Source organism: Mustela erminea, chromosome 8, assembly GCF_009829155.1.
Source record: "Mustela erminea isolate mMusErm1 chromosome 8, mMusErm1.Pri, whole genome shotgun sequence".
NCBI lineage: Eukaryota > Metazoa > Chordata > Mammalia > Carnivora > Mustelidae > Mustela > Mustela erminea.
The window spans coordinates 69,767,730-69,784,027 of record NC_045621.1 but is presented as its reverse complement, the minus strand read 5'-3'; the positions used below and the strand labels follow the sequence as shown (position 1 = coordinate 69,784,027).

Genomic DNA, 16,298 nt, shown 5'->3' with positions numbered 1-16,298 from the left:
ATAACATGAAGAAGGAATTATGTTCGTGCACAAAATGGTGTACAAGATGTACGCATCAGCCTAGTGTACCGTCCACATAGTGACCACTGTCCGTGTGATGTACACATGGCGAATAACCCAGCTTCAATCCGATACAACTCATCACAGTTTGGTGACCTAGAAATATACCACACAGTCAAGGGAAACACAGCTTTCTACTAGTACTGAAGTTGAAATAAATTCTCTCTAGAGTTCATGTTACTCCGCTGTATGAATCCATCCAAATGTCTCTCATTGTGCCTTGGGTGAAATCTGAAGTCCTCTGGGGGCGCCTGGGGGCGCTTAGTCCTTTAAGTGTCTGTGTTTGGCTCAAGTCAGGATCCCAGAGTCCTGGCTCCTGTCTCAGCTGGAAGTCTGCTTCTCCCTCTCTCTTGGCTCCTTCTCCGGCCCCCCGCCATGTTCTCTCTCTCACACCCTCTCTTTCTCTCAAATAAATAAATAAATAGTCTTTAAAAAAAAAAAAGTCTGAAGTCCTCTGCTTTATAAGGAGACCTGGCCCTTGCTGGCCACTCAGGGTCCGCTTGCAGCTTCTCCAGCTCACCGTGCCAAGCGCACAGACCTCAGTTTTTCAACTTGAAGCTCATTCCCACTCCAGGGCCTTTGTACCTGCTGGCCCTCTGCCTAAAGCACCTTCTTCCCTATCTTTCTACGGCTCACCTCAGCTCAAATGTCTTATCTTCGGAAAAGCCATCCCCAGCCAGCCACCCTATCTATCTGGTCTCCCCATCTCAACGTATTTCAGCTTCTTTTTAGTACTTAACAACTATCTGCAAATGTTTATATGTTTGCCGGTTTATTATCTCTCCCACAAGAATGTAAGCCACAGGAAAGCGGGATTTTTTTCTTATTTTGTATATTCTTCTGGGGTTAGCATCTAGAATAATGGCTGGTATATAGTGGTACTCAATTAATATTTGGTACCTTAATTAACTCACAGTGGAAGTGGTAGAAGTTTCCAGTGTCATCATTTTTTGAGAATTACCTTAGGTTCCAAGAGATTCTGGAGTGGTGATTTGAATTTTTCCAAAACTTTGGTTCCTTCTGTTGAACAAAAGCAGTTTAATATTAATACATAATAGGGTTGTTCTGTTCTGCCAGTGTTGACGTGGAAGGTGATTCAGTGAGGAAAAGAACTTGTGTAGTTTGCCTGCTTCTTTGCAGATTAAGACCAACCACCGGTGTCAAGTCTTTCAATCAAACTCTGACCATTTCTTTTTCCTTTGTTAGTTCTTTCTTATTTCAGTTAACGATTCTTCCATGACATTTTTCCACCTTCTCTTGGGAAATTTATTCAAAGGGACTGGGTAAGCCCTCCCCAGTGGAGAGTTACCTTGAGATAACTAACTTTTCACCTAACATGGCTATGTTATTTTTTTGAACCTGAGAGGTACAGCAGGGGGACAGGGATGTTTGATAGGGAGGAAAGAAAATCATTAGCAGAAATCCCACGTGCCAACACCATCCTATCCTTTTCTTCTCATGATGAATGGGGAGCTCTCCTGAACCACTGACAACTTAATCCTGGTTCTTGTCCACACCTAATGCCAAGAAGGCTCTCCAGCATTTTTTTGCCAGCCAACGGGGTGTAGGACCTGGAACTAGCAGGTACACAGGGATCTGTGATCTGTTCTTCTGTCCCCTGGAAGGACCACTAGAACCTGATTTATATAAATAATAGCTATATTCTTTAGAGCATCTAGGAAAGGACTTCCATCCAGTAGCTGAGAATATACTCTAGTTCTCTGATTCCTTTGAGAGGGGGTCCTAATTTTCTAACTGGATTTTTTTTCCTGTTCTTCAGATTCTGGAGGAAGCCGACCCCCAATTTTGCCACCAGGAGGAAGAGCCACATCTGCTAAGCCTTTCTCACCCCCAAGTGGCCCAGGGAGGTTTCCTGTGCCTTCTCCCGGCCACAGAAGTGGTCCCCCAGAGCCTCAGAGGAGTCGAATGCCTCCCCCGAGGCCTGACGTGGGCTCAAAGCCTGATAGCATTCCCCCTCCAGTTCCCAATACACCAAGACCCATTCAATCAAGTCTGCACAACCGGGGCTCCCTACCAGTGCCTGGGGCCCCCCGGCAGCCCAGTCCTGGGCCCACCCCTCCCCCCTTCCCTGGAAACCGAGGTGCTGCTTTTGGAGGAGGCTCCGTCCGCCAGACACCCTCCAGCTCCTCCTCACCGTTCTCCAACAGGCCTCCCCTGCCCCCGACCCCCAGCAGGGCCTTGGAGGACAAACCGCCCCCTCCGCCTCCTCCAGTGGGCAACAGGCCCTCCATCCACAGGGAAGCGGTCCCACCGCCTCCCCCTCAGAACAGCAAGCCCCCCGTGCCTTCTACCCCGAGGCCTTCCTCCTCCTCACAGGCCCCACCTCCACCGCCGCCACCAAGCAGGCCCGGCCCTCCTCCCCTGCCTCCAGGTTCCAGTGGCACTGATGAAACCCCAAGACTCCCACAGAGGAATTTGTCCCTCACGCCGTCTACAACCCCCTTACCTTCACCAGGACGATCAGGCCCTCTTCCTCCCCCCCCCAGTGAGAGACCTCCTCCTCCGGTGAGGGACCCACCGGGCAGATCAGGTATGTCACACGGGGGTGGAGTATGTCTTCCTACAGCCCAGCCTGTTCCCGTGTCACTAATCATCGTATAAGGAAAGGGAGCTTGACAGAAGCTTAAGTAAACTCTCAGACTGCTCTAATCTTGAGTGACACTTAGCGTGGCTGACTTCACCCTGACCTCCTGTGAACCTCTGAGGAAAGTGGGATTACAATTTCTGTCTGCATTTTAGAGATGAAGGGACTTTTTTTTTGAGAGAGAGAGGGAGAGAAATTATGAGTAAGTGGGGCGGGGAAAGCAGAGCAAGAGGGAGAAGCAGACTCCCCACTGAACAAGGAGCCCCACTGTGGGACTCGATCCCAGGACCCTGGAATCACGACCTGAGCCGAAGGCAGACGCTTAACCTACTGAGCCACCCAGACACCCTGACTAACTTATAAAGGAAAATGATCACCAGCTAGTTAATAAGAAGAGACCAGAACTTTGACCTCCAATTCTCAAATGTGCTCGCCACGCTACTGCCCTGACTTCCCTAAAGTGAATATCAGCTGTCTTAATTGGGGAACTAAATTCATGTCTCCTGTAAGAGCATCCATTATTCCAACAAGAAGGGTAGCTATCTAAGAGCCAATGAACTTTTCTTGTACTGCTCTCTCCATCTGTCAAGCTTTGAGGCCATGTCCCTAGTCATTAAAGACAAGTGTTAGAGCCCATTTTGCTGTTTGTTAACAGCTTTGGCACATAAATCCCTTGGAGAAGCAGATAAAGGTAAAGGCCTTGGGGGCAGCTGGGTGGCTCAGTGGGTTAAGCATCTGCCTTCAGCTCGGGTCATGATCTCAGGGTCCTGGGATTGAGCCCCGCATCGGGCTCTCTGCTCAGCAGGACGCCTGCCTTTTCTTCTCCCACTCCCCCTGCTGTGTTCCCCCCCACATTGTGTCTCTGTCAAATAAATAAATAAAATGTTTTTTAAAATTTAAAAAAAAAAAAAAAGGTAGAGGCCTTTTGTTCCTGAAAATGCTCATAAGAACAACTCAAGAGCTGCGTGCTGTTTCATGGACTGAAGGCTCTGCTGCGCCCCACCCCCCGGGCTGAGAAAGCTGGGTCGAAGAGAAGAATTTTGAGACTTTATGAAATGCAATGAAGTGAGAATTCCCTAGAACTTGTACTCTCTCCTAATTATAATAGGTGCTTTTTATTTCACAGTGGTTATTGATAGGTATAGTAGAACCATCTATGTTCTTAATTTAACCTTATTATTGTTATGTAAGATGCCTGGAAATGGGGTGTCTTTTTCTTTAGGAGAAGCTAACCTTTTGCCCTGTGACCACAAGAACCTAATAAACACAACTTTTTTTTTTTTTTTTAAGATTTTATTTATTTATTTGACAGAGAGAGGGAACACAAGCAGTGAGAGGGGCAGAGGGAGAAGCAGGCTCCCCACTGAGCAAGGAGCCCAATGCGGGGCTTGATCCCAGGACCCTGAGATCATGACCTGAGCTGAAGGCAGACGCTTAACCAACTGAGCCACGCAGGCGCCCCTAAACACCACTCTTTAAATCAGTAGTCCTCAAAGGTGACCATGGGCTAGAATCTCCTGGAGAGCTTTAAAAACCGTGCTGGGTCCCTTCCCCAGGGTTTCTGGTTTCATTGCTCTGGGTTACAGACTGGGCATCAAGATATCTGGAGGCTCCCCAGTGATTATAATGTGCTGCAAAGTTTGAGAAGCACTACTTCAAACTGCTCTGGCCTCAGACAATAGGCAACAAATATAAAAAGCTAGTACCAGTCATTTCAATCCAATCCCTACACATCATGGCATCTCATTCAGTAGTCTTTAGAGAACAAACGGAAACAGATAGATGAATGAAATGCAGTATTTTCTTCTTATCCAACAGCTAGTGGTATTCCCCCAAAGTGACTAAGCAGCAGTTTGCATGGTTCTACCAAATGGACAAGTCAACAGATTAAATCTTCCCCAAAATAGGACAGGCTGTGACATAAAGTTATAATGTTATTTATTTCGATTGTATAAGTCATGTTCGTTTATTATGGAAAATACAGAAAAGTATAAAGAAAACAAAAATGATCTATAATCCTACCACCATCACCCAGAAATAATCATAACATTTTTTATTATCCTTTCAGCTTTTTTAAAATGTATGTTTTGAGAGGGGTGCCTGACTGGCTCAGTCGGTAGAGTATGCAATTCCTGATCTTGGGGTCATGAGGTCAAGCCCCACTTGGGCATAGAGCTCACTTTAAAAAAAAAAAAAGAAAAAAGAAATGACAAATCAAAAAAAAAAAAAAAAGGGAAAAAAATAAGTAAAACGTGTGTGTGTTTATATATTCGTATATATATAAACATATATTTATGTTTACAAAATCAGTATCACAGTATACATACTGTTTGGTTATTTGCTTTTTATTTATCAATGTCATTAACATCTTCTGATAGGATTATAAACTATTCTTGTACAGCCTGACTTCTAATGACTGCATAATATTAGATTCTACACATTTACCTTGATTTATTCATTCAAACCATCTCTAGATTTTTACTGTTGCAGATAATGCAAGGAATATATTCTTGTAGCTAAATATTTTTGCACATTTCTATGTATTTCCTCTGGAATAATTCCTCGAAATGGAGTATTTTGGTGAGCAGGTATGCATAGTAATCTATAAATTTCATAGGTACTTCCAAACTGACCTCTAGAAAATTCCTACCAACTTTCATTCCCACAGGATCTTATGAGAGGTCATCAAGAGCCATCTGTATTTTGAGAGGAGGCCTGGCTTTATTGCTAGGAGTGTGGGCTTTAGAATTTGACATATTTGGAGTCTTGACAAAACCTGACTTGAGGTTTTTACCCCTCCAACACCAGCAGCCTCTTCTGTGTCCCTTCACCTCTCAGGGTTGCTGTAAGAATTAAGCGAGACAAGTGCGTATAGTGGTTATCTTAATTCCTAGCATATAACAGCATTCAATAAATAATAGTTTGTTGCTATTATTACAAGAAGTTGAAATCTGAGGGTGCCTGGGTGGCTCAGTCAGTTCAGCATCTGTTTCTTGCTTGCGGCTTAGGTCATGTTCTCAGGCTTGTGAGATCGAGCCCCGCGCTGGGCTTCCTGCTCAGTGGGGGAACGTGCTTGAGATTCTCCCTCTCCCTTTCCCCTTAGAGAGTTCTGCCAACTCTCTGTCTCAAAAGAAAAAAAAAGTGTAATCTGCTTTCTTATCTATTATGCTTGCCTAGGTTTGGAGCAGGGGTCCTGGAAGGTTCGAGAGTTAGGAACATGAACATTTACTTGAAGAGAGAGAGAAAGAGAGAACAAGTCGATCAGGCCCCATAATACTGGAAGTCTATTTCGCGTTTGGTGACAGCTGTGCGCTGGTAGTACCAGTGAAATTAACCCACAGCATGTGAGATACTTTCCCCCCAGTAAATCAGCTCCTCCTGAATGGGAGCCTAGCAATGGCAAACAGATGGGGCAATAAATAAACCCTACCAGGAGAAGCACTGAAGACTCCTTGAGAGACCAACCAGCCAGGGCCGGACATGCCTCTCACCTCCATCAGCTGTCTGGGCCAAGACTGCCAGGCAGGGATACATGCAATGGGTGGGTTGTTCAGTTTAAGGTCCTTTAGGTGGATTCTGAATCTGTAGTTAATAAAAGACATTTATATTTATAGTACCATAAGATGTTGTATTTACATAAAATGTCAGCATCTTGCAAGAGAAGCACACTGCTGAAGACCAGGAATGATTACTAAGGCCATTTTGATTTGCATGGGAAGATTCAAGTTCTTTTTTTTTTTTTTTTTTTTAATTTACTTATAATCTAAATAGCCTCTGAATTTGGAAGATGGGACAAGGAGGACAGGTTTCTTTTGTATTATCAAAAAGAATTTCCTTTTTTTTAGGAACTTAAACATTTCTAATTATACCATACCATTGCAATTTTTTAAAATGGTTTCAGAGACTTAAATTATACTTTTTATTTGCTTTTTCACTACTTATTCCTGGCAAGAGTGCTGTGAGATGACTCTCTGGTACTCTTTTGTATATAGAGAGTTTCATTCCATGTGGTAACCAGCTTGTTCAGGGTCAGGATCAGAGTACACAGCCGTGCACACTGACTAATCCGCCTCCCCAAAGAGGAAGAACCAAGAAGGAACTCCTGCCAATCTCAGCACGATTGATAGTGGGTTTCCTGATGCTGCTTCTGCCTAGAAACAGATCGCATGCATCACAGAAGCATGCTTGTGTAATTAGCAATACTACCGTGCATTTAAAGAGCCTAGTCCTTCTGAAGACCTAAAATAACTTCAAAACTAGCTTCTTCCTTTTTTAAAAAATTCTTTTTCTAAATGGCATTTATTCCTAAGTATCATATCACAGTAATTCAGTAGCTAATTAAGAGGATTATAAAATGTTTTTAAAAGGATATAGTTGTCCGTATAAACAGATTATCACCCGTTCTCAACCTAACCGTATCATCTCTAATCTCAGTACAACCAAAGCCAAGACAGCCATTTAGCTATCGATATCAACATGTGTACATATGTGCAGTTCTGTGTTTATCTGTACTTATTCCTTGCTTGGCCAAACCTCTTAGAAAGTTTCCACTATTTCTCCATAAGCTCTAATTATAGGGTATACATCCAGCAGGTGCTCAATAACTGCACATTGGCAGTGACATGATGATAGTAATGTAGGATGTAAGATACTGCCCTAAATGTTGTCCTTTTTTTTTTTTTCTTTTTGGTCCCAGGCCCTCTCCCACCACCCCCTCCAATAAGCAGAAATGGCAGCACATCTCGGGCCCTGCCTGCCACCCCCCAGTTGCCTTCCAGGAGTGGAGTAGATAGTCCCAGGAGTGGACCCAGGCCTCCTCTTCCTCCTGACAGGCCTGGCGCAGGGGCACCTCCCCCACCTCCACCATCAACATCGATTAGAAATGGCTTCCAAGACTCTTCAGGAGAAGGTGAGGTGGGGTCCGTCCTCTGGGGAAGGGACCTTGGGAACATTTTCAAGCTACAGGGCACCCACTAAATGTTAAATTTGTGTGCATCATGTGTTGGCATTAACATTTCTTGTTTCTATGACCCTCGAACACTGCACTGCTCTGATCTAAGTATCTATCCATTAGAGACCGCCATGATTTCAAATTCAAAGTAGTAATCCTTCCTCCTCCCTTCCTCCTCCTCCCTTTTCAAAAAGGCTGATTGTTTTCCTCTCTCACTGTTGGAGTCTCATTTTAGTTAACTTTCTAGAAGATTCCAAAACCCTAAAAAAATGTCATTTTTGTCGTTTATCTTATTACCTACCTTACCTGCCTTTCTCAACAGTGTGCTGGGGCAAGAGGCCTGATGATCTACAGGTATTAAGCGGCTTTTCCTCCGCCTTTTTTTATGAGAGGGTCCAGTTATTCCTGGGCCTGCTGGTGGGAAGAAAGGTATCTCAGACTTTAGCCCCCAGGTCCCAAGAGGGACCGGCTGGGTCCTAATCACGCTAGTTCAAGTCACTTAGATCTGTCTTTGCTTTGATTCGAAGACCAGCGTATTTCACTGATGCGCTGATCAGTGACATTTGTTGCATTTCTGGGTTTTCTCTAAACTTCTAGGCATAAAACTAGAAGTGCTCTCTGCAGCTCTCTGTGTCCTTTCATTATGTAAGTCTTCGTAGCCGATTGTTACTAAAGATGCTGTTTGTTTCTCTCCCTCAGATGAGTGGGAAAGCAGATTCTACTTCCATCCCATTTCTGACTTGCCACCTCCAGAGCCATATGTACCAACAGCCAAAAGTTATCCCAGTAAACTGGCAAGAAGTGAATCCCGGAGTGAGTATTTCTGCAAGGGCTTCAGGTGGCTTCATTCTACTATAGCCTGGGTTATATACGAGAGAGGTTATATAGGAAATCCAGGCCTCCTGCCTGGAGTGGGACAGAGAACCCCATATGGAGCCATCTAAATTCTGGTGAACTGTCCTTCCACAAGTGATGAGGAAAATGGGATACCCGGAATGCATATGAGAAACGATTACTTTAACATGTCATCACAAGCTCAATGTAACTTTGGTTTGCTAATAGGTTAAATTGTATTGCTTTGCTTGTTTGGACAGACTTCCCCATTTTGGCATTCCTAAGATAGGACAAATGTCTTCTACTTGTTTTGAGACTAGTTAGATGTCTTAATAATTATAACAAAAACTCACTGCAACTGCCTTGATATTTTAGATACATTATGATCAGGGGCACCTGGCTGGGTCAGTCAGTGGAATAGGCAACTCTGGATCTCAGAGTTGTGAGTCTGAGCCCCACCTAGAGTGTAGACATTACTTAAAAAAATAAAATATTAAAATAATAATAAAGTCATAAATATATTATGATTATAGATTTTAGAGCATTACATGAAAATTTTAAATATACCCATAATCTCTCCATATAATCTCCATAAAATCACCACATATATTCGTTTTACCAGGTTCTCTGCTCATTTTTAATCCATATAATTCTTATTGATTTATCATTATTAAGTAGAGTGTACTTTCTTGGTGGTGGGGTTTACATAACTTTGCTTAGTAAAATACCTTCCCATTTTATCACATGATTTTTATTTTATAGTATCCCATCAAGTCAACATACAGTGATTTAGTTAACCATTATTGGACATTTAGATTTTTTCTGGGTTTTGCTAAAATATATAATGCAACCATAAAGAAGTGAATCACTTTTCCTCTATTGAAACAAAAATGGGAACAAGAGGAGGAAATAGAGAAACTGAAATTTCATGACAATAAGTGGTTAGAACAAAGAAAAAAATCGGCACAAAACACACATAGATCACTGAGGAGGCTCAGATTTGTAACAGCTTTAAATTTAGAACCAAATTCCCAAACCAGAAATGGGGGGTGTGGGATTTGCACATGTCAGGTAACTGTCCCTAGCCTTGTCCTCATTCCTTAGTCCTACTCAAGAGTCTCCTGACTCTATAGCGCCCAGTTCTTCAGTCCTTTGTGGCTGGATGTTTCCCAGCCATAAATCATAGAATCATAGCTGCTTCAGTTAAGTCTGGTGAGAAGCAAAATTAGTGGCTTCAGGGAGATGAGACAGGTGGCAGTCTTAGGTCAAAGAGACAGGGATACGGGATTGTACTCTGTATCACGCACGGGACAACACAGGAGTTACTGTTGGGCTGTGAGGACCAGGTCACATTGTGCTCTGTGCCACTCCTAAGGAATTCAGAACATTAGAAGATGTTTCAAGAAAAATTTCCACAAACAAATGCCAGAAGGAAACAGAGTATTGCTGCTTGAAAGGAAAAGGGAAACGTTTAATTTCTAGAGAAACTCATTTTTGTAAAATACTCCATTCCTAGAAGATGGCTGATAAAAAAAAGGTAGAAATATAATAAGGTTATACAAGTGAAAGAGTGAAAAGTAAGTCTTCGCATGGGACAGATAGCTTCAAGGGGGTGTGTGTGTGTGTGTGTGTGTGTGTGTGAGATGAAAAGGGGCTTCTGTCTCTTTCTTTTTCGGCATTAACAAACGAATTCACTTTAAGGACTTGTTCATATGGACTCTAAATATTTTTCCTGGTTTCTTATAAGCATTCTTAATCTATTGTAAGTACTGTTTGTATATTTAAATCAGTAACAGAACCATCCCCCCTCCTCTAGATTTTTAACTTCATAGCTGAACAGATTCCCTTCCCCACCCTGCTGTCTCTAGGACTAAAGGCAACTCGAGGACAGGAACTACCCTCTCACTACTCCAAACCCCAAACCTGAAACACGGTGGGCATTTAAATATATTTCTGAAACTGATGAATTAATGTCCACTGTACCCAAAAATGTTTTTGTGGACTTGCTTTAAATATTTCTAGCGCTCTGTGTGTTTAATAGATCATCTCTGTAACAAAACCAAAGTACTGTCGAGTGGTTTTGTTCTGCTCCTTTAGCTGCCTGGACCTCTGGGTGGGGCGCCCGCCTGAGGGGGCCCCCAGGCAACCCCAAGCCCTGCTATCTCACTGCAGCCCCGCACAGGGGAGCCTGCCTGGTGCCGACCGCTGACGGTATGTCAGCTGTGGTCAAGGCCCCACAACACATGACTGGTTTTTATCCAGATGCGTCTCTCTTTAGGTGTGGGACCAAGAAAAGATACGGTTGGGGTGGCAAGAGGAAGAGGCAAGGTAACAAGCTGACATTGTCTTCCTCTAACTCCTCCCCTTGCTCAGAGCTTTTGTTCTGTCTCGGAAATCCCGGTTGAGATGCCTCCTGATGAATCTGTCAGTGCCAGCCCACTTCTGAGTCCCCCCAGAGCAGCAGCCACAATGGACCCAATCAGCTGACATATGTCCCTGCTACATCTGCTCACAGTGTCTGAGTACCCGGCTTCATGCCTAAAACCTGTTAGAGCCTCAAAAAAAAAAATGATGTGGGACAAATGAACTTAAAAAACTGTGAATGGATTTTAAACCCAGTACTTATACCCATGAATATGCTTAGTTTTTAAAAGAATACTATCAACAGAGCAGAGAGACAACACACGAAATGGAATAAAATATTTGCAAGTCATATATTTGATCAAAAAGTTATGTCCAGAATATGTAAAGAATTCCTATGATTCAACAACAAAAACCCAATTTTTAAAATGGGTTGATTACTTGCATAGACGCTTCTCTGAGGAAGATATCCATATTGCCAAAAAGGCATATGAAAAGATGCTCGCTATCACTAATCATTAAGGGAATACACATAGAACTACAGTGAAATACAGTGTCACAGTCATTAGGACGGTTAGTCTCAAAAAAGCATTATTGAGAAATTAGAAGATACCTAAATGTCTGACAAAAAGGAATTGATTAGATAAATATAGCATACTTATGTAATAGATAATTTTATGTATCAACAGTAACGGCTCTGAAAAATGTTCAGACTGACAATATATGATCCTATTTGGGGAAGAAAAAAAGGGAGCTGTTTATATATAGAAGATAAATGGAAAGTATTTACATCATGTTTTTTGGTTATCTCTGGGTGGTACAGGCATTGGTGAGTTTCTATTTTGTTTTAGCTCATCCATATATTTTTTTTTAAGATTTTATTAATTTATTTGACAGACAAGAGATTACAAGTAGGCAGAGAGGCAGGCAGAGAGAGAGGGAGGGAAGCAGGCTCCCCGATGAGCAGAGAGCCCGATGGAGGGTTTGATCCCAGGATCCTGAGATCATGACTGGAGCCGAAGGCAGAGGCTTTAACCCACTAAGCCACCCAGGCGTGCACCTCCCCATCCATATTTTCTAAATCTGTAATAAACACATACTATGTGGTAAGAGGAAAACTAATTTTTTTTTTAATTTTCTTAACTTTGGGTAAGTACTTGGGAGCCAGTGGTGGGTCATCCGTCTCTAGAAATGTTCAGTGAGATCCTTCCTCGCTTGCCTTCATTTCTTACTTCTCACCCAGGTGTGCCTGTTCTTCACAGCCTTGGTCATAGAGGGTGACATAGTGGGTACTTTTGTGACCATCCTTTAGTTTGTACAGTGATCTTTCTCTAAAAGCTTTCTAACCAAATTCATATTTTGTCTATTTTTTCATCAAGGTGGATCCAACCGAAGAGAAAGGGGTGCCCCACCACTTCCTCCCATCCCAAGGTGATCTTTGCCTGCTCTTCTCCAGCCGAGCCCGAGAGCTCCTTCTGTTGTTGTTCTCCAAGGGTGCAAACCCTCCTCCCCTTGTCTTCACTTGTCCCCTTCATACTGGCAGTAGGGAAAGGGAGGGTGATGTGGGAATATGTGTGCAGGGGGTGGGAATGCAGTAAAGAAACGCACCTAGCTTTTTAGATTGTGTATATTCTCAAAGCTCGTGCTTGCTTCAGCTACAGCCTGGCTACAGTGCTGGCTGCTTAGGGGTCAGGAGGCTTTCGTGGCAAGGTGGCAGACATGCATTGTGTCCTAGCTTTCAACCAACCAAGTTCAAACATTCAGTGCTAATTTGCTACAGACTCTAACATTAAAGTCCTGAGAGCTATTTGCTTCCATGACTTTTTTGCATGCTTGGCTTTCTGTCTGATTCCAGGAACCACAGTCCACCTAAGAAAGTTGCAGCACTCAGGGCTCACATAAAATTTTTCAGTTACAGGATGTCCAATCTTTGGCAGTCTGAGATAAGCTCTAGGACAGAGCTGTCCAACAGAAATACAATGTGAGCCACATATAATGGTGTTTGAATTTCTAGTAGCTACCTTAAAAAAGGAAAATAGGTGAAATTAATTTGAATATATTTTATTTAACCCTAACACCCAAATTATTACCATTTCAACCTGCAATCAGTATAACAATTATTAATGAGCTATTTCACATTCTGTTTTGGTACCAAGTCTTCAAAATCCCACGTGTATCCTACATTGATTGAGAGCACATTCCCCATTCAGACTAGTTGCATCTCAAGGGCTCGACAGTCCTGTGTGGCCGGTGGCTACCATGTTCGGGCAGCACGGGTCTAGAAGATGTGGACTAGTGCAAAATCTCTTGTTTCAAAAACAAAAAAGGAGAGATGAATTTTAGCAATTCAAAAAGTAACTAAAAATCAAGTTAGGACCAAACACCTTGTTCAACAGATAGCTTGACCTTCGATTTTGTTCCCCTATTTCCCGTCTTTCCTTGATGTGCATATCTAGGTGTTGCTTGACAGTACCAAGGTCAGAAACTGATCTAACAGGGTTTACAGTCACGTGGAATAAAGCCATTAGAAGGAAACCGAAAGCCAGCCGAGGCTTGGGGCCTCAGAGCCCGCTGCCTTGAGCTAACTGTCCATTGGACCCCTGCCTTGCCTTCATTTCCTCTGCTGCCCAGCATGCATCTCTGAGCGGGGGAGGCTCACAGGCTCTGTAACTGTGGGGGAAAGTCAGGAAAAGGTAGCCAGTTGGAAACGTGGAAGGAAGCAAGCAGGTTTGAGTTGATGCGCGAAACTCTAAACATCTAAATCTGGTGTTTAAGGGGGTTGACAGAGATTGCTACTACAAATTGAAGAGAATTTGTTTGGACTCCATTGGGAGAATCCCTTGCCTTGGATCTATGCAAATCAAGCTCCATGAAAGGACCATAGGAATGAGCCAGGCTTGCCCTTTTATTTGTATGATTTTGTTTACAAAACTTTACTGGGACTTTTAAATCTAGCTATAGATTTGGGGAGAAATTTTTCCATTTTATATGGTTTTATATGGTTGATTATGTTTAAAATTACCATTACTTATTTTTTAAAAGCACACAGCCACATATGTATATGTATACTTAAACTTTGTGTCATGGTGTCAGTGTATTGTTCATGTACTACCAGGAGATGCTAACAAGAAATCAATCCAAAGAAAAATTTGAAAGAAGGATTCCTATTTATAGAATAAAGAATTGTTTCATTTATATAAAGGCAAAAGAACTTAGAGTTCTAATAAATGGGATATCTAATAAATTATGAAGTTGCCCATTTGGATATATTGTATTTTTATAACTTTCCTTGCCAAAGTCCTGGGCTTAGTATGTTAGAGGACTTGGTTTTCCCCCCTCTCCTCTACCATTCATCTGTCTTTCATATAGTTATTTGGGGCCCTTTGCCCAAAGGGAATCAAGAAATATAAAGGTATAACAAACTTGGCTAAGTATTTTCCAAAAAGAATTTTTCAGGTTTTATAGAAGCATCATTTTATTTGGGATTCTTTGAGCAGATATGACTGGTTGTTACAAATCTCTATGATAAAGCCTAATAAGCCACCTCACAAAAGATGCAGTCTGGCCTTCCCAGCAAATAATGGCAGAGAAGTCTCATCCAAAGAATTTTGATCTGAATTTTGTGAGGGCTAGTAAGCATGGCCAGTTTCTTTGTACATCCCAGCTTTGTAGGTATCATCCTAAAGTCTGAAACAGTCATAGCTCAAAGTTGCTGTTCATCCAGGAGAGAGAAGTTTTAGGATATAATTAAGTCAGTGTTTCATTAATACACCTATACCCTTTCTTTGAAAGTTGGCAACCTAATTGCATCCAAAACTGAATAATTTCTATGCTAAAATCTTCAACTATGGCAAATCACAAAAATGAATATTTTCTTCCTGAAATCAGGGCTTACATTTGGGGTTTTCTTCCATAATATTTCCAGATAAATGTATTCAAGATGCAATACGGTATTTTAACATTCACATATCATTTTATATTGAAATGTGTTACAGTATTAAAATTCAGTGTTCCATATTTATTTCACTATGCATTTTATTTAGTAAAAACCAAGAGAAATGTTTAATCCAATGGTGCCTTACTTTGTGATTTGAAAGAAACCGACTTTTTATGTCTAAGCAGCAGATTATTTGCATATTTGTAAAAACTTAGGCCTTTATATTTTAACTTGTAATACCAATTTTGTTATTTTACTAGCAGAAATGGGATGGTTGTTAAAGCACCCAACATTTTTTGGCACAAAATTAATTTTTCCCTGTTTGTAGTAAGGGACAATAAAAGAAAACAAATGTTTTTCATACCACTGCACTATGTAAACATGCACATTTTGGAATCTATATCATCAGGACAGTTTAAATGGTGGGGTAGAGACTACCCTAGACATCTGTGTCTTTGTAAGTTAGCCAGACAATAAATAAAAGCAGAGTGATAAGAGTGTCAACTGGTGGTTTTTATTTAAGTATTATCTAGTAAATGCAAATGAAAAGGCAAGTGTCTGTTTTCTGTTTTCTACTCTGGTAAAGAAAGACAAGCTCTGGGGCACCTGGGTGGCTCAGTGGGTTAAGCCTCTGCCTTCCGCTCAGGTCATGATCCCAGGGTCCTGGGGTCGAGCCCCATATCAGGCTCTCTGCTCGGCAGGGAGCCTGCTTCCTCCTCTCTCTCTGCCTGCCTCTCTGCCTACTTGTGATCTCTATCTGTCAAATAAATAAAACCTTTAAAAAAAAAAAAAAGAAAGAAAGAAAGACAAACTCACAGCAAAGAAAAAGAGGAGGAGGTGGCAGCAGTCCATGGTGAGGGTTCCTCACACCCACTTTCTAGTCCCTTATTTGTTTTTCCTGAGAACCTGCATCCTAGTCAGAGTCTGCTGTCTGTTTCCTTGAGGCAGATGCTTCTACTCTAAGGTAAAGATGGATGGTGGGAACAATGGGCAAGAAAACTTCCAGAATGAGCACTGACACTGATAAATATAGGAAAGGCCAATGGGAATGTAGGAGGCCTGATAATTTTTTAAATGATCTGTTGTGCATGCTGGAATATGTACATACCTTTTTGTTTTTTAAGACTTTATTCATTTATTAATTTATTTTTAAGATTTATTTATTTATTTATTTGACAGAGATCACAAGTAGGCAGAGAGGCAGGCAGAGAGAGAGGAGGAAGCAGGCTCCCTGCTGAGCAGAGATCCCGATGTGGGACTCGATCCCAGGACCCTGAGATCATGACCTGAGCCGAAGGCAGTGGCTTAACCCACTGAGCCACCCAGGCACCCAAGATTTTATTTATTTATTTGACAGAGATCACAAGTAAATAGAGAGGCAGGCAGAGAGAGAGAGAGTAACAGGCTACCCACTGAGCAGAGAGCCTGATGTGGGGCTTGATACAAAGACCCAGGACCCTGGGATCATGACCTGAGCTGAAGGCAGAGGCTTTAACCCACTGAGCCACCCAGGCGCCCCTGTGTACATATCTTAATACAGCATACGGGTT

General features: G+C 42.3%; 1 protein-coding gene across 4 annotated transcripts in view; it reads left to right on the top strand.

Annotated features, from left to right (window-relative positions):
* The window catches only part of LOC116597796 (WAS/WASL-interacting protein family member 1), a 114,764-nt gene extending 99,512 nt beyond the window's left edge, over positions 1 to 15,252 (top strand). For all 4 annotated transcript variants that reach the window (XM_032355990.1, XM_032355991.1, XM_032355992.1 and 1 more), the window contains 4 exons: positions 1,841 to 2,611; positions 7,362 to 7,574; positions 8,316 to 8,429; positions 12,191 to 15,252. In XM_032355990.1, coding sequence (XP_032211881.1) covers positions 1,841 to 2,611; positions 7,362 to 7,574; positions 8,316 to 8,429; positions 12,191 to 12,246 — 1,154 coding nt within the window. In that variant the 3' untranslated portion in view covers positions 12,247 to 15,252. The remainder of the gene's footprint in view (positions 1 to 1,840; positions 2,612 to 7,361; positions 7,575 to 8,315; positions 8,430 to 12,190) is intronic.
* Positions 15,253 to 16,298: the final 1,046 nt, after the last annotated feature.